A 22,928-nucleotide genomic window follows, 5' to 3' on the forward strand; every position below is an offset into this window, starting at 1 on the left:
TTAATATGGGAATTTAACTTCATGAGTGTGCACTGCACTCTACCTAATCACACCATCACACAACAGAAGTGCTACTGTATCATGCGCACCAAGTATTTGCCCAAATGCTTCTTAGGGACCCCACTATGCTCCTTCTCTAACTCTAAATCAAATTAATATTTTTTTTTCCTTGAGTTAGTGCATGCTCTGGAGTCTGGAGAACAATTAAAGCAGCTTCATTATTCAAATACATATTCATGTCTATCTTTGTATCTAGGCATGTTCTTCTCAAGCTCTTGAGGAGTATGGGAGAGCTTCATTGGTGTGGGTCTCATTGATAAGTTCATTGACTTTTCTTTCTATTATTCTATTGAAAAACAAAAGGATAAAATATACGAGACTTTAATCCCGTGAACATAGTGGTAGAAGCTATTGGAGGAAAATGAACAGAGTTGTAATGGGCATAACGTTAGTTATTTGTGATAAATTATTATTTAATATTTATTATTGTTTTCATTATACCCCAGGTGATAAGTGATGGTGAGACTACCATTACGACATAACAATTATGAAGAAAGTAGGATCTTGATGATTGTATGAACATGCTTATATTAAGGAAATTAAATGTTTTTGGAAGATTAACCATGCAAATATAAAATAAGGAGGTCTCATCCTATACTGAGTTGGATTAAGTATTTTTTTTATTATTAAAACATGAAAATGAACTTAGAGGAGACCATATAATGAATTGGTCCATATAGGATAGTATTGAAAAAGCAGTATTTAATAATCAAAGGGAGAAGTAGTAATCTAGAACTACAAAAGATGGCTCCCACAAGAATCATTCCTCGTAGGTGTGCTTAAGATTTATTTTGTGAACTTTTTAAGTGGCCAATCTCATAGGGAAGTCCCCACAAATAGTGAGTGAGTGAGAGAGAGTTGCTTAGAACTAGATGGTCCATCACCACATACATACAAGCCAAGGTGACCAAATAATTGTGGCTCCTTTGTGATCCATAATGTCACACCTCGAGCCCTGCCAATGCCAGGGCTAAATCTATCTCGAAAATTGTAGATAATGGATTCCGAACACACATACAAATATAGTGATCATATAATTTGAAGAGAGTTATTTATGTCTCCTAAATTGACTTAATATTTATTGGAGTTGTTCTTGCGTAGATTGAGAATAATGAACTTTTTTTAAGAAATAATCTTAGATCAATCTCTTACCTCTTTTTCTTTAGATTTATCCTTTTATAAGCTTCGTGTATGTCACTAGCTATTATTAATTATAATCATGCTAATAGTAAGAAATAAAGACGCTTAAAAATAGTTTATGTGATATCAATATTAATTTTCGATTTGTAATGTTAATAGCCAAATTATAGTGTATAACTCAAGTATTTTGTTGATATTAAAACACAAGTTGCATTTAATAGTAGACAAGGGATTTTGATTCATATGATATATGATAAGTTAAGTTCCCTCTACCCATACACGCCACATGATTCTTCTCGTGCTTTAAGCAAACATTCTCTTTCTCACTCACACAAACACACACATTTTGAATGGAAGTGCATGTCCTTGTCCTATATTTTCTTGCAAAATAGGAATCTGTGTTGATTGCTCCAGCCATAGAGCATCATTCTGCTGAGTGACCCTGTTTGGCAGCTTCTTTCTCATTGGCTCACTTTTCCGTATTATACAAGTATGCACTACTCCGCACCCAATGCAATCATGCCCCTCTTTCACCCTTATTACCCTTCACTTAAATTCATGTAGCCCCATATCATATCATATCATATCATTTCATTTTTATTTTAAGTTTACTCAAATTTCATCCTCAAAAAAATGACCACCCCTACTTCTACTTCTGCTTCAATTTACCATCATCAAAGTTTTCTTAAAGATGTTAGTTATGTTCCACTTTTGATGTTGACGCTCTGCCTCCAAAATAATCTAATTTCAAATCCTCTTTAGCTTCTAGTGGAGCAATGTCGCCTCCAACTTTCATGAAGGGACCAATTACTAACAAATGAGGTGGCAGTGGCCATGTAAGAAGGTGATGTGGCATTGACATGGTACACATCTTATTGGTTCTCCTATTTATTGCACAAAATAAAAAAAAGTAAAATACTAAATTAGTTTTTATATTTTGGCGTAATTCTATTTTGATTTTTAAAGTTTAAAGTGTCTTATTTGAATCAAAAAAAGTTTCATTTAACTTCAATGTAGTTTTACCGTGAAGTCAAAGTTAAATAATTAACGGAATGTCTTACATAACAGTAGTATAAGAACAAAGTTGATAATCTGAAGAACAAGTACAAGCTCAAAAGATACAAAATCAACCGCGAATGCATCAATACATTTATTTATCATTCTCCTTAGTTCTATAAAAAATATTTCATTTAAATTGTAAGAAATATATTGATGCATCTACGGTTGATTTTGTACCTCTGGATCTTATACTTATTCTCTATATTATTAACCTTGTTCTTGTATTGTCATATAGGATATTCTGTTAATTATTTGACTTTGACTTCGCGGTGGGATTACATTGAAGCTCAATGAAACTTTTTTGGATTCAAATAGGATATTTTAAATCTTAAAGACCAAAATAGGATTACGCCAAAACGTAGAGGACTAATTTAGTACTTTACCCTAAAAAAAATGATCAAACAGATCAAACTCTTATAAAATAAGGAAATTGATAGAATGCCAACGAATTATGACTCAAAGGACATAAACTTTCTATACCCATCTAAAGCTCGCGAGTTCGAGATTCCTTACTTTTGGGAAAAAAAAAATGATAGAATAGTAAAGTGAATGATTAATTACTTTACAATTAGATGATAAAACTCACGTACGATAAAAGTTACAAATTCAATAATGATTAATTTATCACTTTATTATTTTACCAATCTTTTTATTTAAGAATAAAAGCATAAAACAAAGTAAAATTACATAGAAGAATCTATACGTTTATTTGATTCTCATTTTCTCTTTCTTTAAAAACAAGGTGTAATTTGGTTAGTCCATGCCATGGTAGGCAAGAGTAGAAAGTTGTCTCCATTACAAGGGGTAATAGAGTAATAGCAATAGGTGAAAGGATTCGGATAGAAAAAGCTTTTAAAAAATGTTGTCAAGATGTGTAGAGGCAGAGGAAGCATTTCTCTGGAGACAAGGAAGCCTGTAATATGGTGAAAGGGTTGTTAGATAACAGCTATATATCCATGTATTCCAATGGCTGCAACTCTTTCAAAGTGGAAGTGGTAGGACCTTTCAGATTGTGATCACGAAAAAGGTCATAACGGAGCTTCTTCTCAAGGTTGATGTTTACACTACACTCTTCACACTATAGATTTCATATCTTCTTAATGCCTACAATTTCTTCGTCCTTGTAGTCTTATGAATGTTAAGTGACCAATATTTTTTTTATTTTTGTCTTATAGTTTAAGGTAAAAACTCAGGTGAAGTCGACTTTACGTGAAGTTGATATTTGATCATCGTTAAATAAAAATTTAGTCAAATCAGTCAAATTATCTAACGGCTCTTAGATATAAACTTCATGTGAAATCAACTGTTCCTGAGTTTCTACCATAGTTTAATCTATATTAGTCAATTCTTTCTCTTATTTTGTGTACTTGAACACTCAGAAGATCACATGTAAATAGTATTGTATAGATTATAGATTTTAGTTTGTGTTTAGATTGGCCTTGAACCCATCTAGTTATAATCAAGTTTAATTTGATGGTGATTTCCGTATGTGCATGACTTTAGTAGCCGAAATCAATTTTTTCCCCAGGCTATACAATTTTTAATTTTGCAACGTTTCATGCAGTCATGCATTTTTGTCACGTATGATTTGGAAAAGAAAAATTTTAGGAGCCAACTACAATATAATATAAGCCAACTAAACCAATTTTTTTATTTCTGATTTAATTAGAAAAATTAGGGTAAGTTTTTATTTTTTTGTAACGAACCTGTTGTTTAACTAGTTGGTTAAGTTGGCTTCATTCCTAATTAGTTTCCTAACAAAACAGTTGGGAGGAAAATCACTTCTTATATATAATGATGATAGTTAATTAGTTATACAAAGAACACCCTTATAAAGATAGAGATATTAATTTGTTTGGATAAACTCAATATGTAGTTTGTGTAATTTAGTTTTCTAAACGCCGTATAACATAAATTAGCTTCAATTGGTTTCTAAATTAGTCCATAGTTAGTAAAAGATAGCCCGAAGGTTGCTCTCATCCTCACAAATTGCACCAACCGAAAAAGGTTCTTACGCAACAAACCACAAAACCAATGAACCTCTCTTGATCAGATTTTGTTGTTGTTAGTTGTTGCTGTTCTTCTTCTTCTTCTCCGCAATCTCATTCCTATATTCTCTGCCATTTCCAAAACCCATATTCTTCTGACCACAACCAAAACAAATCAATAAACCTTGTTACGACAGGATGGTCTTTTGGAGCACCAATTCTCATGCACTCCTTGGCCTCCTGTCCTTCGTCCTTCTCCTTCTCCTTCTCCAACCTGTCGTTGCCATCCGCTTTGGCTTTCGACAAACCTCTGACATCCCCACTTTCCGGGAAGCCCCCGCCTTCAGGAACGGCCAAGAATGTGGCTCCACCCCAGCTGAACGCATCAATGTAGCCATGACCCTTGACGCAAACTACCTCCGTGGCACCATGGCTGCAGTTTTGTCCATGTTGCAACATTCCACGTGCCCGGAGAACCTCGCATTCTACTTCCTAACCGCACACTACGCTCCTGAACTATTCTACAGCATCAGAAAAACTTTCCCTTATCTCAACATGAAGATTTACCGCTTTGATTCCAATAGAGTCCGTGACAAGATATCCAAGTCGATTCGACAAGCATTGGATCAGCCATTGAATTATGCAAGGATATACCTGGCGGACACCATACCAGACGACGTGAAGCGCGTGATATATCTGGACTCAGACCTTGTAGTGGTTGATGATATAGCTAAGCTTTGGTCCACTGACATGGAAGAAAAGGTGGTGGCTGCACCGGAATATTGCCATGCAAACTTCTCCTTGTATTTCACTGAAAAGTTCTGGTTAGACCCCGTTTTGTCAAAGACATTTGAGGGGAGGAAGCCGTGTTATTTCAATACGGGGGTGATGGTGATGGACGTGGACAAATGGAGGAGTGAAGGGTACACAGGGATGGTGGAGGAATGGATGGCGGTGCAGAAGCAACAGAAGAGGATCTATCATTTGGGGTCACTACCACCCTTCTTGCTGGTTCTGGCGGGGAATATCACGGCGGTGGACCATAGATGGAACCAACATGGATTGGGTGGGGATAACTTTGAAGGTAAATGTAGGGGCCTGCACCCTGGTCCTATAAGTTTGTTGCATTGGAGTGGTAAGGGGAAGCCATGGTTGAGGTTAGATTCAAGGAAGCCATGCACTGTTGACCATTTATGGGCTCCTTATGATCTATTCTGGTCCTCTAGACATCATTTCTTTGAAGAATGACGAAATAAAAAAACAAAAAAACAAAAAGCAAAAAATAAAAAAGAATTAAAGAATATAAGGAGAAATTAAGAAGGGGAACACTTAATAAAATGGGTTTCGAAGAATAATTAATGAAGAAAAAGGTGAGATGGAGAGATCTGAGTATGTATAGTTTTCTAACTCGTATTTGGCGGACAGGAAGGGAACTGATATCTCCAGCTAGCTTTTAGTTTTCTAGGCAAGCAATGGAGAGTTGTAAGTTCTGTTTCAATTTTCCCTTTCCTTGTCGTAGTATTTTTTTATGCCTTGCCTTTGGCTTGGTAGTTACATTATTGTAGGAAGCATAACAAACAATATGCAGATATAAATCATGTATTTGTTTACAGGGTAAGCACGAAGAGCTTCAGCTTCTTCGCAAAAGTGTAACCTAATTTTTGTTTCATTCACTGTATATAATTATTTAACTTTTCTGCAATTATGTTTGGCCCTCAGCCTTTATTATACAAGATAAGAACAATACAACGTTTATACATGCCTCATGCGTAGCATGCAACATCTTCGTAGGCTACTTTCTACGAAACTGATTCCCTTGGGCGAGTTCTGAAATTTGGATCAGCAAAGCTTGATAGATTATTTCTATTGAAACTATGAAACTTTAATAATGAGCCTTGTGAATTTATATTTCTCCACCTACCCCAAGTGACAGGGAAAAAGATTGAAAGTGAAACTTCTTTTTTATTGTAATCCCAAATGTCTAGAAAGGAATCTGCTAACAGTAACGCATTGCTTACATTTTAAAATAAAATAAAAAACAAAAAACAACTAAACAATTTAAAAAAAAAGTATACAAGACTTTCCTATTTAAAATAATTAGAAGCACCAATAGAAGGTATTGTCTTAATAAAATAGCTAGGAAGACACAATCATGCACTGTCTAGCTACTCAGCGAAAAATTAATAAAACTTCAGAGTTCCCAACAGATATCTCCCAGCAATTTCAAATATTCCCCATGGCCAATCATACTTACGTCTTTACTGTGGCTACATGTGGGCACTTACCAAGAGTATTCCACAAAATATAGTCCCCAGAAGTTACCTGGTTATGCCAGAAATAATACAAAAATATGAGCAGATGATAACGAAACTCGAAAGAGCAGGAAATTTATTTCCATCATACAGGGTTCGACGGTGTTTGCTGATCTTACACAAACAATTATTGGAATCACGTACCTGAGTTGCAAACTCCACAGGTGCTTTAACAGCTGGATAGATACTCACCTGAAAAATACACAAGTTATCAGTTAGATAGTCAAAGCAAAAGAATGACAGTTTAAAAACATGACAGTATGACTTGATACATCCTCCAAAACGAGGCTTAAAAGAGATACCATAGTAACAAGGATAGGTTGTCTGATGAATTTATACCATGCGAATGGCTTCCAAACAATAGAAAGACATAGAAACATAGATTAATTTATTCATGATGCTAAACTAGAATATGTTTGCAGAACTGAAACACAATGATATGGATCTTATTTATTTGTTTATTTATCTATCTGAAACGAGTTTTTGGCTAAAATAGACTTGTAAACTCACAGATTTAGGATCAATAGCAATTCTAGATAGAGATGCCCCAACAATCTTGAAGCATACCTGTCAAAACAAGCAAATAACTATATAAGAAAACCTTATTGTTATATAATAAAATCTTGTCATACTTTCAAAAATATGCAAGTCTAAACAAATAGATGCTCCTCATTTTGTCATCATCATCATTACAAGAAATTTACACCCATATCATATCAAGCACACGGTAAGAATATGATGAAATAATGACAGAGTTAGGGGTGGCAATGGGTAGGGTAGGGTAAGGTTTGGAGCCAACCCTAACCCTACCCGCGGGTTGAGATTTTTATATAAACTCAACCCTACCCGCTCTTAACCCACGGGTACCCGACCCTACCCACGGGTTACAAAAAAAGATGTAACATTATTATATAACTTGATGATAATTTAAAATAGAAGTGACTTTTATGTAAAAAAAGTTTATTAAATTATCAATTAATGATCTTCTTTTAATGACTAAGGATCTTTTGCATTTAGTGAGAGGTCTTTGATTCAACATCCACTTAAAACATATTTTTATATAAGTATATAACATATACATATATATGGTGCGGATTGGTCGGGTAGGATTGAGACTCAACCCACACCCTACCCGACCCGCACGAAAACCCTACCCGCACCCTACCCTACCCGCTGCGGATCGGGTTGACAACCCTACCCGACCGGGTGGGGTCGGGTTGGGTACCCGCGGATAGGATACATATTGCCACCCCTAGACAGAGTTATCAAAATAATATACTAATCTAACACCCAAAATAATAAATGAAGCAAACTGCATTTTATGCAAACAGAAAAGATAGCATCAACTCGATAAAATACCAAAAAGATAATTATAAAATGGGATGCGATTACTTTGGCATAATTGTATGCCTGCCAGCAGAATGGCTCCTCTAGATCAACTGGAGGAAGATCCTTGTTCATTTTCTCCATCAAATGTTCTTCATTGACCATGTTGCTAGCATTTTCTGCCTCATTATCACTATCTTCGTCAGCAGTGGCTCCAATAGACCTAGAGGATGGCACCCTTCGGTTTTGCCATGGTGCAAACTTGACTGTTCCTGGGAAAGTCACCTCAATACTTTTTCCAGACAGTCCACGTCCACTTGGCACTATTTTCCACTCTACAGAGTGATCAGAAGTTGAAACTGTTCCGACAGAAGGAGTTCCATCCAAAGATACAATCCTTCTCCTAAGAAAGGGCATAATCACAGTACAAAACTCCATTGTCAAAGGAGCCTTATAACCTTCCATTAGACGCAACTTGAATAGAAATGCACCTTTGTCCTCCGAAACCATTGACAGCTGATAAAATCCGCTAACAGGTGGTCCGAGGGCACAAGTTGCCTGATAGCGCATTAACACAAAATTACCTAATGGTGGAGAAAACATCACACCCTGCTTATCCAGACCTTGATCTGAAACTTGAGCACAAGGGTGATAGGATGAAACCTCAAGGTTGGCTGTGTTCACTCCTGACAAGGGCAATGACACATCTGGCAAGCCTTCCAGATCAGCACGACAATTCAATTGACCAGAAATTGATATAATATCCGGAATCTCATCTCTATCATACAGAGCTGCATGAACAGTCTCATGAATTGTAAACAATACTCTCTGCTTTCCCTTGTACAAATATGGCTTCCAAGCTGGTTGCTTCTGGTCAGCAGGAGGCAAATCTGATGCAGAAAAGCCATTGGCCTTGATATTAAAAATATTTGAGTAATTAAGGTCCAAAGGAGTGCCTGTATGCAAAATAAACAGATGGATTAAATTTACAAGCAATAAGTAACTGCAAGCTTATCTTGAAGAAACACTAAAACTATGAGATGAGAAATACCATAATAAAAAGTACCAACCAAATGGCATTGAACTACTAATAAATGTTCTCAGTGCATCTTTATCCAAAGGCCTAGACCCAAATTTTTGACTATCTGCTGTAGCTAATCCTGGTACAGCTGCACCCAATGGAGCAGAAGAAGCAACTGATGGAGCTACCGGTTTTGGCCTGGAAGATATGCCTATACTACCAGTTAGTGAATCAAACAGCCCTCCAACAGAGGGAGCTGAACTTACAATCACTTCAGGCTCTACTACGTCGCCTGTAATTATGTCACCGATGGCGTGAGCTATCATAAATGCCCTGTAAAACGAAAGGAAAAGCGATAAGATATCTCTGTTGAGAAGTTCATAAAAGGAAGTAAAAGTCCACTACCATTATCTGGGACTGTGGCCAATCAATTCAGTGTATAAGAACCAACAATGAACCACAATCAATTCCGTCAAGGAAAACAACGAAAATCTTTATTCTATATGGTAAATGTGGTAACCTTTCAAACAAACATTTCGAAAACAACCTACACCAAAAATAGCCACCAGATCAGACACTTGTATAGAATGCTTGTTGGAATGCGAAATACACATTAAAAATGAGTGAAACAATACATGTATGCATACGCAAATACATGGTGCTGAACTGCTGATTCGGTAGCTAATTTTTGGTGTGCACATAGCATTTTTGTTTCACAAATTGCTCTTATGGACGGTAACCTGATAAATCAATAAAGCATGATAATCCTGAATGTTAGTTCAAATTTTGCAAGTAACTTAACTTACCATACCCTGTTATTGAGGGAAGTTGGATCAATAGCGAAGACAAACCATGGTCAAGGCCAAGAGCACTTCCACAATCAGGTCTCTTACACAAACTTGCATAAGCCTTTAAATGCTTAGGTTCCACGAATGGCAGAACAAGAACAGTGAAAAGGCCCCTTATGTGCAAGATTAAAGGCCACAAGAGATTCTTTTGCTCCTCTTTGGTAATGTAAAGGGATACGATATGACGAGTGATAGGATCATCGATCCAAGAATCAGATCCCGGAGAGGATTGATGAGTTCTACGTACGCCGAATCCGCGAGCAGATCCTTCCCTTTGCTTTCTGTCCATGAAAGCATCGGCGAGTTCAGAGTCATTGGGAATTGAAGTGAAGAGCTCATCGCTCTCGAAGTTCAAAGCAGCTCGCCAACGCTTTTCTACAACAGGGAATCTCCTAAAGGAAAATGGAATCGTAAATTCGAAGTTCAATATATCTGCTGAGAGATTGAGAGAGAGTAAGACCTGGAGAAAACGACGGCGTCGAGGTTGTTGAGAATCCAGATAGCTCTGATGCTGCATCCACCGGCCATGCGTTGCGGTTAGGGAACCACCACCACCACCACCACCACCACTGACGCACACACAAAATATAAGCAAGTAATTTAATTTCGAAAAAAAAAAAGAAAAACGGAAACTAAATTTTAAATATTTTGTCAAAGATGATTTTAAATAGAGATTTAGGTGCACTAAGTGGCCTAAATGTTTGAGGTATGAATGATTTTAGTGTGCAAGACAACAATATTTGAATATTTTAGTATTTTATATTACAAAAATACTATTTATATATTAAAATTAGCTACTAAAATTAATTATAAAGTATTTATATATAAATATATTTATATTTTAATATATATTTTATACGAATAATTAATTTTAATAGCTAATTTTAGTATATATTTATCATAGTTGTTTATACTATTATAGTAACAAAGCCTATAAAATGTCATTCACGTTTTATAGGGCAATTTACTATTATAAATAAACTAGCATCTAATATTATTAGATTACACAAAATGTAAAACAGATACAAAAATACATTTTTTTCATAATCTATGTAAACCGCGACAGGAGTCCCGCGATTTACGAATACATGTAATCCGCTAGAGGGATGTCGCGGATTAGGTTGTAGGGAAAATAAACATAATCTGCGACAGGGGTCTAGGGGTTTATGCATTAGTATAAATATACTTTAGGAGTCTCGCGGATTACATTTGTGGTGGTTGTAAGGTTTTTTAGGGAGAGAAGGAGAGGTTTTCTAGAGAGAGGAAAAGAGAGAAAAGTGTGGGTTGGTTGAGTTAAGATCAGGCCGGGACTATAGCGGAGGCACGCAGTTTTTACAGGCTCAACGGTGTTACGCACGTTGCTGGCAGCATAAATGAAGATGTTAGTTTGGCTATTTTTAGTTAATATATTTCGTATAATATTTTTCACATTAATTTAGGTATTTAAAATCATTATTTTAAATCATAAAATTTAGTATTTAATTAATTTAGATTAAGGTCTTGAATCGTTTATGCCTTTCATTAAATTTTGTGAGTAGAAAATAGGAATTGTATGTTATCTGTTTAAACTTTAATATTTTATTTTTAGTGTTAGATTACTTTAAATTAGTGTTGGATTTTTTATATGTTTGGTTTCTTCTGTCACATGCTCCAGCCGACTAGGTGTATTTATAGTGTCCGGAGACAGCAGAACATGTCTTTGCATGACAGGATTGTATCCTATCTGGAGAGGGCTGGTTTATATCACCTGACGAGGCTCAACGCCAGGTGGTTCTGGTTGGACGAGCCCTTAGTCAGCGCTTTCATTGAGAGGTGGCGTCTTGAGACGTATACCTTTCATATGCCTTTTGGAGAGTGCACTATCACGCTGCAGAATGTATCATACTAGCTGAGGCTGCCCGTGGATGGTTTACCTGTATCCGGTGCCTAACAGATTTTGAAAATCTTATGAAAGAAGGCAAACCGGCGTGGGAGTAGTTTCTGAAACTGTTTGGAGAGCTTCCACCACAGAATATGGTAAAGTAGTATACAGTCCACTTCACATGGTTTCATGAGAGGTTCAGGGTGCTGCCGGATGATGCTACGGAGGAGACCGTACGCATATATGCACGGGCTTATATTATGATGCTGCTTTCCACTCAGTTGTTCGGTGACAAGAGTGGAAAGCAGATCTCATTCAGGATGATGACCCTCCGCATTTTCAGCACCATATCTCACAGGATTAGGTGCAGAGACCCCGCCCCAGATGGACGTTGCACAGGGGTACCGCCCAGATATGGAGGATATGCAGCGGTACCAGCTTCACATGTCTGACTCTCAGGAGTACCAGTCCCAGTTTCATGTAGACCTGAATAAGTCTGCTAGCAACCCGTATGACAGTTGATTGGGCATGGGAGGGACGCCTTCATCTGCATTTGGCGTGGGCATGCCTGTCGATCCTCCAGCACAGCAGCGCCAGAGGCCAGCTAGAGTGAGACGGGCTGCTCGATATGATACAGGTTCTAATCTCCTAGGAGCATTTGGACATGACTCCCACGAGGAGAATGATGACAAGTAGGAGCCGTAGTTGTTTATTTCATGTTTTCATTCATGATACCTATGTATGTCAGATTTGTCGTGTACTTTTGTATTATATGATGGTACTTAGTTTATTTCCATGGACTTGTATGTGTGTTATGTATGTTTTTGTTTACCATGCACTTACTTTATTTTATGTTTATGCAAACTGCTCATTAACGCATAAACCGCTAAACCGCTGTCGCGATTTATGCACACTCGTCATTCACATATAAACTACGACACCCCTGTCGCGGATTATGCTTATTTTCTCTATAACGTAATCCGCAACACCCCTGTAGCAGATTACGTGTATTCGTAAACCGTGAGATCCCTATCGTGGTTTACATAGATTATAGAAAAAATGCATTTTAGTATCCGTTTTGCATTTTGTATAATCTGGTAAAACACTCGCACAACTTTTATTTTGTACAAAATTTCCAAGTTAATTTTATCTTGTTCAGATTAAAGCATTTACCTTTTTTTAACCCATATTAGTTATTACTTAACAAAATCATTATCAACCGTACAAGAGATTTCGCTAAACTTGGTCCGATATTTTTTCGAGCTACAAGTGTGTTTTAGGGAGAAGAAACAATCCACACTCATATATTGGGGCGTCCCAAATATATCATAATCTTCAAAATTGTTACACATCTATTCAGAAAGACAGTAATATACTATAACACGTGTGCTTGCTGTTATTACTTATTACATTACACTTGGAAATTGGCTCATCACTATTCTTTCAGTGATCTATTGCATTAAGATAGACCCACATACTTTAGTGCTCCATGCCTAAGCGCCATCTTCTCTCCCATTCCATCAGCTATTTCGATTTCAACCAAATCGCTTTCTGAATAAGTGGTGTCTCTTTGATGGGTCTTTTGGCTTGTTCTTAACAGGTGCTTTGCCTTTGCCAGTACTGCAAGCAAAAGAAAAAGCAAATCATGATCACAAATCTGTTTAGTTTGATATATAGTTATAAGAAGATCAAGGATCTATGAACTCCCAAGAGGCAATGTAACAGCTTGACATAGATCATTATAAGTACAAACCTGTACTCCATGTAAACCATCCCCTTTGCACCTGACATTGCACTCATTGATCCTTGAGAACGACGGGCATGGCGGAGAGCTATTTCATCTGTATCTTCTTCTAGCTGTTCTAGCCCCACTGCATCATCACCAGCACTCAATACCTAATACACATACACGGCACACCAGTTATTTCATTTCCCAACCAACAATTAAATTTGAAGTCAAAATATGATGAAGATGGAAACCTTTGAAAGAAGTGCAAGTTGATCATCAAGATGATGATAGCTTAATCGCGGCCCTTCATCAGGTGGAGGCAAGCTTGTAATTACCTGTCAAATACCATCAAAAGCTTAGGATATGTTTGATTGGAGATCTTGTCAAGGCAGTTTCGGTGACCAACCAGAATAACACATGATCAAGCATGGCCTTCCTAATACTGTTAATAATAATTTTTTTACTCGATTGAGCTCAACAAAATCGGGAAATCTACTTGATGCAATGTCTGGTATAAGAAGATCGATAAGAGAAGACAGTGAAGCAACCCTGTATCTATATTTAGGGTTTGATTGACTCCAAATACATTAGCTCGTTCATTTCCTTTCTCTCCATTTCCTTTATAAAGTAGATAACAACTTCATCTAACACATCAACCACTTGGAATACATAAAGCAAATGAGCAATTGATGTGTCTCTTCAAGAAAATAACAACACGTGCAATATTTAGCAAAAATAAAATTAAAGAACATACCTTAAAGCTATAACCCTGATCAATTAAAAATTGTTGCCTTTTAGTCGAGTAATACATCTCCTGCAAAGCCAAGAAATGATAGATGTATATTAAACCATGAATAATTTGTATAAGTGCAGGCCATGGTGCATAATAGATGATATACCTGGGTATCAGTTGAGACAAGGGAATAAAAAAATGCATTATACTCTTCTTTACCGCCTGCCATCCTATCCTGAAGCTTTCCCTGCGATTTTAATTGATATAATTTGAATATATCAGGCACCGCATTGGCACAATGCATTACTGACAGATGATATTAAGATATTAGTGGCAGAGAACTTCAAACTTCCGTCAACCATCATTTTAAGTTTAGAATTTACTCTGTAAGGTGGCTTTAAAATTCAGAAACTGACCTTGGCCCTAAGAATACGACCTAGACGCTGGGCTTCTTGACGCCTAGAACCAGCATGCGAAGAAATTTGAATTATCACATTTGCTTCGGGAATATCAATTGAGTTGTCACCCACCTGAGAATATTAGATTATTAAATATCATTTTTTACTAAGATGTTAAAACCTGATAATATCCACAATAGAGCATAAAGAACTGACGCAAAAAAACACACTCCTTCCGAACCCAAGCTAACACAACAAAACTAAAAATATATATCAATTCAAATGTTTACATTGATGAATGTCAATAAGATTGATTAGTACATGTTTTGACAAATCCAAAGAAAAATAAATCAGAATAGCAGATAAGCCTCAAAAATAGAAGTGAACTAAACTACAAAAGATACCTTCGAAAGAAAAACAGTGTTGACGTCTTTGCTAGTTTTGAATGCTTGTAGAATTTTCGTCCTCTCAACATGGCTGAAGACAACACATATTAGAATAGATGGTGCAAAAGAACCGAAAACACAGCTGGGGGGGGGGGGGGGGGGGGAGGAAGAGAGAGAGAGAGAGTAACGTGTCAACAGCACCTTGTAGCACCATATATCATTGGTTTGCGGAGTTTCATGGCATACTCAGTGAGAGCGAAAAGATTATCAGCAAAGACAATAATTTTATCACCACGTGCCCTTTCATGGTAATTTATAAGAAATTCACAAGCTCTGAACTTATTTGGATTCATCACATAAAGTGCCTGCACATGTAAAGTTCATCAGTTAGGAAGAGTAGATCCAAAACAAGTAAACTCTGAGTAGTTGAAAGTATTCAAAAAAAGATTTTTTAATCCATTAATACAATATATCATGTGAAACAACCAACAAATCATAATCACTCTACATGCTTCCTCCTGAAAAGATCCACAAACATTCCGAGAAGCCTTACCTGCCTCTTCTTGGAATTCTCTTTCTTCAGATACTCAGCAAAAAACTCTCTTGTCATTGGACACCATACTTCAGCACACTGAACATTTGCAATAAATCCACCTTTTACTAAGTCTAACCAATTTGCCTCATACAGCTTGGGACCAATTAGGAAGTTGAGATCTGTAATCCTTTCATCCTCTCTCACAAGTGTAGCTGCAATATTAATGGTCAAGATCTCACTCCAACCCAAAAAAAAAAAAAGAGGCTAGAATCATAGTCCACGTGATAATAAATTAACATAAAAGAGCATACCTGTTAGCCCAAGTTTGCAGTGAGATTTAGTGATACTAATGACTTTTCGAAACATATGGGCTGGAACCACATGCACCTGTTTATTATGCAATGATATCATGCATAAATAACGAGCTATATTTCATCATAACGAAAGAGTAGGTTTTAGGATTACCTCATCCATAAGGAGTAATCCCCATTCTCTGTTTCTTATTTCTTCAATGATCTTTTCAGATTCTTCAGACCGTTTACCACCAAAAGCAACCATATTATATGTTGTCACAACAACTCCAGCATTACCACGGAATCTCTCTTTGCTATCAGATGTAAAACGGCAAATATTTTCCTCTCGGATAGTTGACCATAGTTTAAACTGAAAAGCCCACTGATCTACAGAGACAGCATTTGTTGCCAAACAAAGGCAACTCTTCTTGATCCGGCTAGCTGCAGATACACCAACCAGGGACTTTCCAGCACCACAAGGCAGGACTATTATACCAGATCTTGCTCTACCTGAGCAGCGAAAAAAAGAGTTGCACTCAGAAATAATTTATATGTCAATAGGCATTTACAGAATAGAAACATTAATCATTTAATGTTGCTGAAGTCATGCCAATCCAAAACCAGTCACAACAGCCACACCACTAGCGAAATATCCTTAACATGATTTTTAAACTATATGTTATGATATTAACACACAAATTCCAAAGGAAAATTAATGTTAATCATACTAATGCATACGGTTTTTAAACTATATGTTATGGTTTAATGAAGCTGAAAATTATAGTCTTCATAATATGCAAAACTTGAAAATTGTGTTGTAGACCCAAGTTTAAGACCAAATTAAAAAAAAGTAAATGAATAAATAAATAAATAAAAATCAATTCAAAAACAAAAGTTGATGTGTGCTCTAAATTTAATAAATTGCAAGAGATAAAGTCCTTGTTTAAGATATCAGCATTACCATTTCCAAACATTTTGCTAAGGCTCTTCTCTTGATAAGGTCGTGGTTGTGCTTGAGGCTTTAGTTCCATGTCAAGGTCAGGGTTCACCTGCAGCATTAACAGAATACAACTGAATGCATGCAAGATAACCAATTCAAAGCTCATAACTGTAAATTAGCAAGATGTACTATCAGGAAACATAATTACAACCCTAAAGGTTTCTTTGGAAGAAAAATTATGTAAACTCACTGTATCATTTCTGAAATCATACTCCTCCAACATGGGATAATTTAATGCATTTGGCAAGCACCGTTGCTTTACATTTTCAACCTGTAATAGAATGTATGTAAAGCAATTGCAATCACTATTTTGATTTCCAACAGATAAATCTCAATTTTCTTGCAAATTAAAAACATTTTGACATCATATTATTTATCGGCGAATTCAAACAGATACTCACGCAAACTGAAGTAACAAAGTTGACTGCCAAAAAGATGGAAAGATGAACTATATAATTTGGGTGACGATCAACTGTGTAAAATTAAGGATTTAGTGTGGAATCCACTTAATGTATTTACACTTGTCATTGTGGCAATCGAAACAGCATACAGAACAATATCAGAGCCACAGCATAGAGAAAAAAGAACCTAGTAATAAAAAATATGCTGCTAATATTATCTACTTCTTCTAATTACTGTATATATATTAAAAATTTTCTCCTTGGATTCGAGTCAATTAACTCATCCATTCATTTGGGACCTGAATTACCAAACCCAGCATCATTTTTTCATGAGAAATAACAGAACTCTGATTCAAATTTGTGGTGTAAGTCTAGGTATCATGATGCAAAACTGAAAACAAAGGGATTTGCTTTAGAGTGAAAGTAAGACAATCTCTTTCAAAAGCTCACAACTAAGTTACCTGAGAAGGATTAATTTCAAAAGCATGAGTTTCTTTCTCTTCAGCAGCTGCTGCCACCTCGGCTTCATTTAGCAACTCGTCATGTCTGCCTTCAATTTCACCTGCTGCTTTGCTAATTGTAAATCCATCCCCATTTGTACCCTATAAGAGAAAGGACAATATGGAATTTGAAATTCACTGATTCAGTCACGTCACGGGAAGAAGTAGTAACAGGAATGCACACTGTGTAGTATTGAACATATAGTAACATTTGCAAATTTTTACATCCAAAAATATGCATTTTAGCAGAAAAAAAATGTGATCACAAACCTCAGAAGTAATTCTTGCTCGAGATATGACTTCATCTTTAAGCAATGTCTTCAATACCTATAAAATTTGTTATAATGAAACAAACAAGATCTTAACAAAGGATTTGCATAGACTGCTAAGGGAAACACAATGGGTCAGTGAGAGGCTGAGAGCAACATTTCCATACCTCAGGAAATGGAGATTCAATAAAGTAGCGATTCTTCTTGAGCACCAGCTTCACTTTACCATAATTAGCAGTGGAATCATGTATGAAACTAATCATCTCTTTGGGAAGCTTGGTCTTTGATAACTTGTTCAAAACGGATATGATAGTTTCTGTTTCCAGACCAACAGAAACAGCAGCATACAGCGAGTGTGGTGTAAGGTTGTATTCATGCATAGACTCCGGCCTATCCATCAGTATCATCACACACACCAAACTTATAAGTAACAATCTAATAACACAACATACCCTGCAACTATCTTCCTCATATATCTATATATAAAAATGATTACTCAAAAGGAAAAGAAGCAACCTGCAAACGGGTTCGGCAATGGCAATAAGAAAATCATAAGCTTGCTTGTACAAAGGAGAGAAGGTCTCAAGGAATATGCGGCCATTGCCACAGGCCCAGAGAGGACGATTGAGGTGATCCGGTTTCAGCTCTAATTTGCTAAAATCTTTGACTTTGCCATCTGATTCATACAAAAAACTCAATCCAATATTATCCTAAAAACTCAACTAACCCCCTTCTCCAAAATCTAATCCTAAATGCAATTTAATTAGATGGTAAACGAAGATTACCATCCTCGTCGTGTGCATCGTCGCCGCCATAAACGTCATCGTCATCGAATCCTCTTTTGCTGCTATCTTCCTGAAGCAAACAACATCAAGAGGAGTTGAAGCACGAAAATAAGCGAACTAAAAGAGGAACTAAAATCGAAGATATCGCAAGTGAACTAACGAATTTGTTAGAGGGCTTGAACTTTTTGAAGGGTCGGCCCTTATCACCTGCAAATATGGAATCGAAATAGGAAGAGCTTGATTACATGCATTTCATTGGATTAGATGGGTGCATCAGAAATTCAGAACGAAGGGCAAAAGTACCGTGTCCGTGTTGTCCCATTAGATTAGGGTATGAAAATTTTGTTAATTTAATTCGAATTCTTTTAAAACGCTTTCTTCTTTCCGATCAGTGATTCGCACGGAACCGACTCAGATTGATGAATTGCCAAGGATGAAGAAAATAGAACCTGAACGAGAGAATGAACGAACCAAGTTTCAGACAACCGAGTGAATCTTCTTATTTATACCAATGAGTATGACGGTAGTGCTTATGGTTTTTAAAATGTTTTTTTTTTGGAATAAATAGTCATTTATTAGTTATTAGTTATTACCATAAAAGATTGAGGAGTTGATAATAATGATAATAATTAATTTAAATAAATTTTGTAATCCCAAACCCTAACCAAACTTTGGTCTATGATCTCGTTAGTAATGTCATCTCTTTTATTTGAATACTCTCCTTCTCATCTTTTTTATCAAATCAAAATTTTAAGTTACCCTCTCTTTTTTTTTCATCACCATTTTCACTATCTTAAAATGAACTAATCCTCAATGAAATGAAGCCAATTGTAATTCTATTGCAGTAGAACGTAATCGTTCTGTTGAAAAATCATTGACAAATATAACCAAGATGAAAGTCCTTACTTTTAAATAGTGCGTTTTGGCGCACGTGTGTTGAAGGAAGGAAGAAGAGGAGCAGTCCAAAAAGAATCGAATTAAAAGTGAAACAATATATTTTAGTTTTTAATTCATTTCCTTTTTTTATTTTATGAATCTATGATATCATCCAATTTGTTTTTTATTATTTTTGTGGTATTTTCATGTTTTTTTTTATCTTTTTTGTAACTAATGAAGCTCAGTCCTTTTGGTTTGAACTATTTAAAATTTTGTTTAAATTCTTATTTTTGACTAAATCTTCATGTTAATTATGTCATTTTAATTTCTTATTTTTGTCTCGTTTCATCTTTTTAAATTGAGGCTTAGAATTTTGATTGGTAAAAAAGATGAAAAAAAAAAGGAGAGAATTCGAAGAGAAATAAAGGTTTTGAATGACATTACTAACATCAACAATTCACTGATTGAAAACTAACATGGTCCTCATAAACTATTGCTTGGTTAAAAATGTCAAATGGATATAATCTTTCATGGTTACAAAGTTTATTTAAATTAGTCATAGTAAATATTGTAGCGCATCAATCTTTTATGATCAGAAATGACTATTTATTCTCTTTTTTTTTTTTAAAGATAATTATTTGTGTTCATGAACTTTGCACTGTCAAAAGTATCTATCAAATAAAAAAACTAACGTTATATCCATAAAAGATGGATTATATGAGATAAAAGTATCCAAACTCTAATTTTTTATTAACTTCTTAATAAAATTTCTAAATTACTCCAACCTTTATCTTCAACATCAACTCAACACCATTTCTTCTTCTCTAAATACCAAACTTTCAAAACCCTCTATTGCCACCATCTTAACCATATTTTCTCTTCTTTGCTACTCCACCATCTCTAATACCATAACAATAGTGACATCAACTACCTCAACAAATCTATGGTTACATTGAAGCAGAGCAAAACAAAAGAAAGCAAAACTTGGATTCGGTAGCAAGTTGGAGCTTGCAGCAGTATTGAATAGCAATGACATCAATGTCCTCTGTTGTTTATTGTCATCTTTTTCTCTCTCAACAACCATCTCCCCAGCAGCGAATCCCGGCAGAAATTATTCCAAAATCAATAAAATCAACCATAAGCAGAGTTTAATCCAATTTCATACAAAATTAATAGAAGAAAAAGTAACAAAACAATCAGAAACTCTTGTAATCATAAACATTATTCCAAATTTTTGTTACATGAAATTCATCTTTCATGAATATAATAGTTTTTTTGTTTGATTGATATTTTTGTCAGCTTTGTAAAATTTATGAGCATAAATAGTTATTTTTTCCCTATTTCTAATAGACGGAATTTTAGATTTTTTTTATTTAAATTAATAAAATATAATATTTATTGAATTGTGTAATGTGTAGATAAATTACTATTTTAAATAACCGTTATACATTTTAAATACAGTTAAAAAAATTATTAAGTACATAAATTGAAAAGTGTGTTTCTAGGATATGATCCAGATTAAAAAAAAAATTGGTTGCACTCGGAATATGGCCATACAAACATGTCTACCACGTACTCTAATTACTTAAATTCAATTATCCTAACATAAAAATTGATTAATTAAAACAAACTAATCCAACGTGTCATTATTCTAATCTATTTTCTAACTAATTAAATCAAAATATTCTAACACATCAACTAAAATTAAATAAGTCAAAATATCTTAACATGTCAATTAATTAACTAATTAAAATAAGAGATAGACAAACTAACTTGCGTCACGTCGCATTTAATCTATTAATATTTTCTGAGCGCATATAATTCCGACATTAAATCGTATATACTTTTAAAATTAACAAAATCACTCAAATGAACAAACATCTCGAATGCACTTTATATACAATCGAACTCAATGTATCTCAAATACCGAGACTATAAATTATTACACACATATCTTGGACACCGAATATCCATTTTCAGTATTTATATCACATCTGGAAATGTACCTAATATGTGTAACATTGAGTGTGTGCTATATTTCGCTGCGGAGTTCTATGGTGTGGATGGCATTAAACATCCACACCTGTGGATATTATGTAGACACCTTGTTCGATGAACACGTTTTAATTGTCCATGCTCATAAGTTCAGTTGAGGGGACAACATGTCAGGGAATATCAGTGATTTTGTAGATGTACTGCACAATGTAGAAAATTAATAAGTGTAATGAGATGCTAATTATTTTTGGCAAGTTGGGGCTAATGGGTAAGTTATATTTTTTTTTTTTTGTATATGGCCATGACTGGGTTTTGGATTTGGGTCACCATTTTTATGCAACTGTGCAGAAATAAGTTTTCTTGTGGATAAAAACAAGTCAAAGATAGCATTAAAAAGAAAATGGGCTAATGTGTTTTTTGATTTGTTTGGGTAATCTGGTTTTTTAATTTTCAGGGAATGTGGCTAAGCTTCTCAACGTTTTGAAAATCCTTTCGGATCGGTCCACTGTAAAAAAAACCGTCTACTTGAAAACCCTTTAAGAATAGCTAAAGTGAACCGATCTGTCAGACCAAATATGAACCCGGCCAATTTACAAAAAACGATGTCATTTCCTTCCTTGAAAGGGAAAAACGGATTGCACGTGTTATTCCCCCTTCTCCAACTCCTTCTTGCAGCAAAGAGCAACTTGCCATAGCCTCCACCAAAGAAAGCAAACCCTAGAGGAAAAAATGTATATTCAAAGAGGAGGAGAGGAAACAACACTGACACCACTAATATCTTCTCTTATATCTGACCCTAACTCATTATAAAGCCATTTTATATACCATCTCTGTAAGATACATTCCTGATTCCTACACTCGCACGAGTTTCACCCACATCTCATGTAAGTGTCCACTTCTATACACAATAATATAGTAATTGTAAATATTAAAAATATTAATAAAAATAAGAACAATAACAAAAAAAAATATACAAACTAATATCTTTATTCGGATGAATAACAATATAAATGAGAAAAAATGTTAAATATTTTTATTTATTTATTTTTTAACACCTTTCATAAATATTATAATAAATTGCGTACTCATAAAGATTTGATTTACATTATTAATATGACATATGTAATGTTTAAAAGGAATTCTTTAATTTTATAATTCACTGAAACTATAAAAATTTAAGCTATATAAACAATTACTAATAACAACGTAATAAAAGATAACATTCACAAAATAATAAAAATATTATTTTTTTGTCTTAAATATTACTTTTCTATCTTATTAGTAACATACATCACATATTTATTTATTTATTTATTAGGTTAAATATCAAAACAATGCACTGCATTCTTTTGTTTTTTTTATCCATTTAACAATATACAATCCCTTCCACCATGACAAAAAAAAAGTTAGAGA

At 35.1% G+C, this 22,928-nt stretch overlaps 3 protein-coding genes across 3 annotated transcripts; 1 reads left to right on the forward strand and 2 right to left on the reverse strand.

The window, feature by feature from the left end:
* The first annotated feature begins 4,445 nt into the window (after positions 1-4,445).
* Positions 4,446-5,495, forward strand: LOC130933773 (probable galacturonosyltransferase-like 4). Its single transcript, XM_057863389.1, has one exon. It carries the CDS (start codon positions 4,446-4,448, stop codon positions 5,493-5,495), a length of 1,050 nt encoding a protein of 349 aa, XP_057719372.1.
* Positions 5,496-6,304: 809 nt separating this feature from the next.
* On the reverse strand, positions 6,305-10,373 carry LOC130940902 (AP-5 complex subunit mu). The gene is made up of 7 exons (XM_057869187.1): positions 10,215-10,373; positions 9,718-10,146; positions 8,956-9,239; positions 7,952-8,841; positions 7,070-7,126; positions 6,704-6,751; positions 6,305-6,569 (listed from the first exon to the last, which is right to left on the reverse strand). Exons 1-7 carry the CDS (start codon positions 10,280-10,282, stop codon positions 6,498-6,500), a joined length of 1,848 nt encoding a protein of 615 aa, XP_057725170.1. The 5' UTR covers positions 10,283-10,373; the 3' UTR covers positions 6,305-6,497.
* Positions 10,374-13,093: 2,720 nt separating this feature from the next.
* On the reverse strand, positions 13,094-19,131 carry LOC130970768 (general transcription and DNA repair factor IIH helicase subunit XPB1-like). Its single transcript, XM_057896952.1, has 20 exons — positions 18,948-19,131; positions 18,805-18,851; positions 18,645-18,714; positions 18,376-18,535; positions 18,027-18,249; positions 17,861-17,917; positions 17,552-17,692; positions 16,880-16,960; positions 16,651-16,738; positions 15,862-16,199; positions 15,708-15,783; positions 15,415-15,608; positions 15,063-15,226; positions 14,880-14,952; positions 14,494-14,607; positions 14,244-14,324; positions 14,099-14,158; positions 13,596-13,679; positions 13,369-13,511; positions 13,094-13,235 (listed from the first exon to the last, which is right to left on the reverse strand). Exons 1-20 carry the CDS (start codon positions 18,964-18,966, stop codon positions 13,151-13,153), a joined length of 2,298 nt encoding a protein of 765 aa, XP_057752935.1. The 5' UTR covers positions 18,967-19,131; the 3' UTR covers positions 13,094-13,150.
* Positions 19,132-22,928: the final 3,797 nt, after the last annotated feature.

Source organism: Arachis stenosperma, chromosome 1 (assembly GCF_014773155.1).
Source record: "Arachis stenosperma cultivar V10309 chromosome 1, arast.V10309.gnm1.PFL2, whole genome shotgun sequence".
Lineage (NCBI taxonomy): Eukaryota > Viridiplantae > Streptophyta > Magnoliopsida > Fabales > Fabaceae > Arachis > Arachis stenosperma.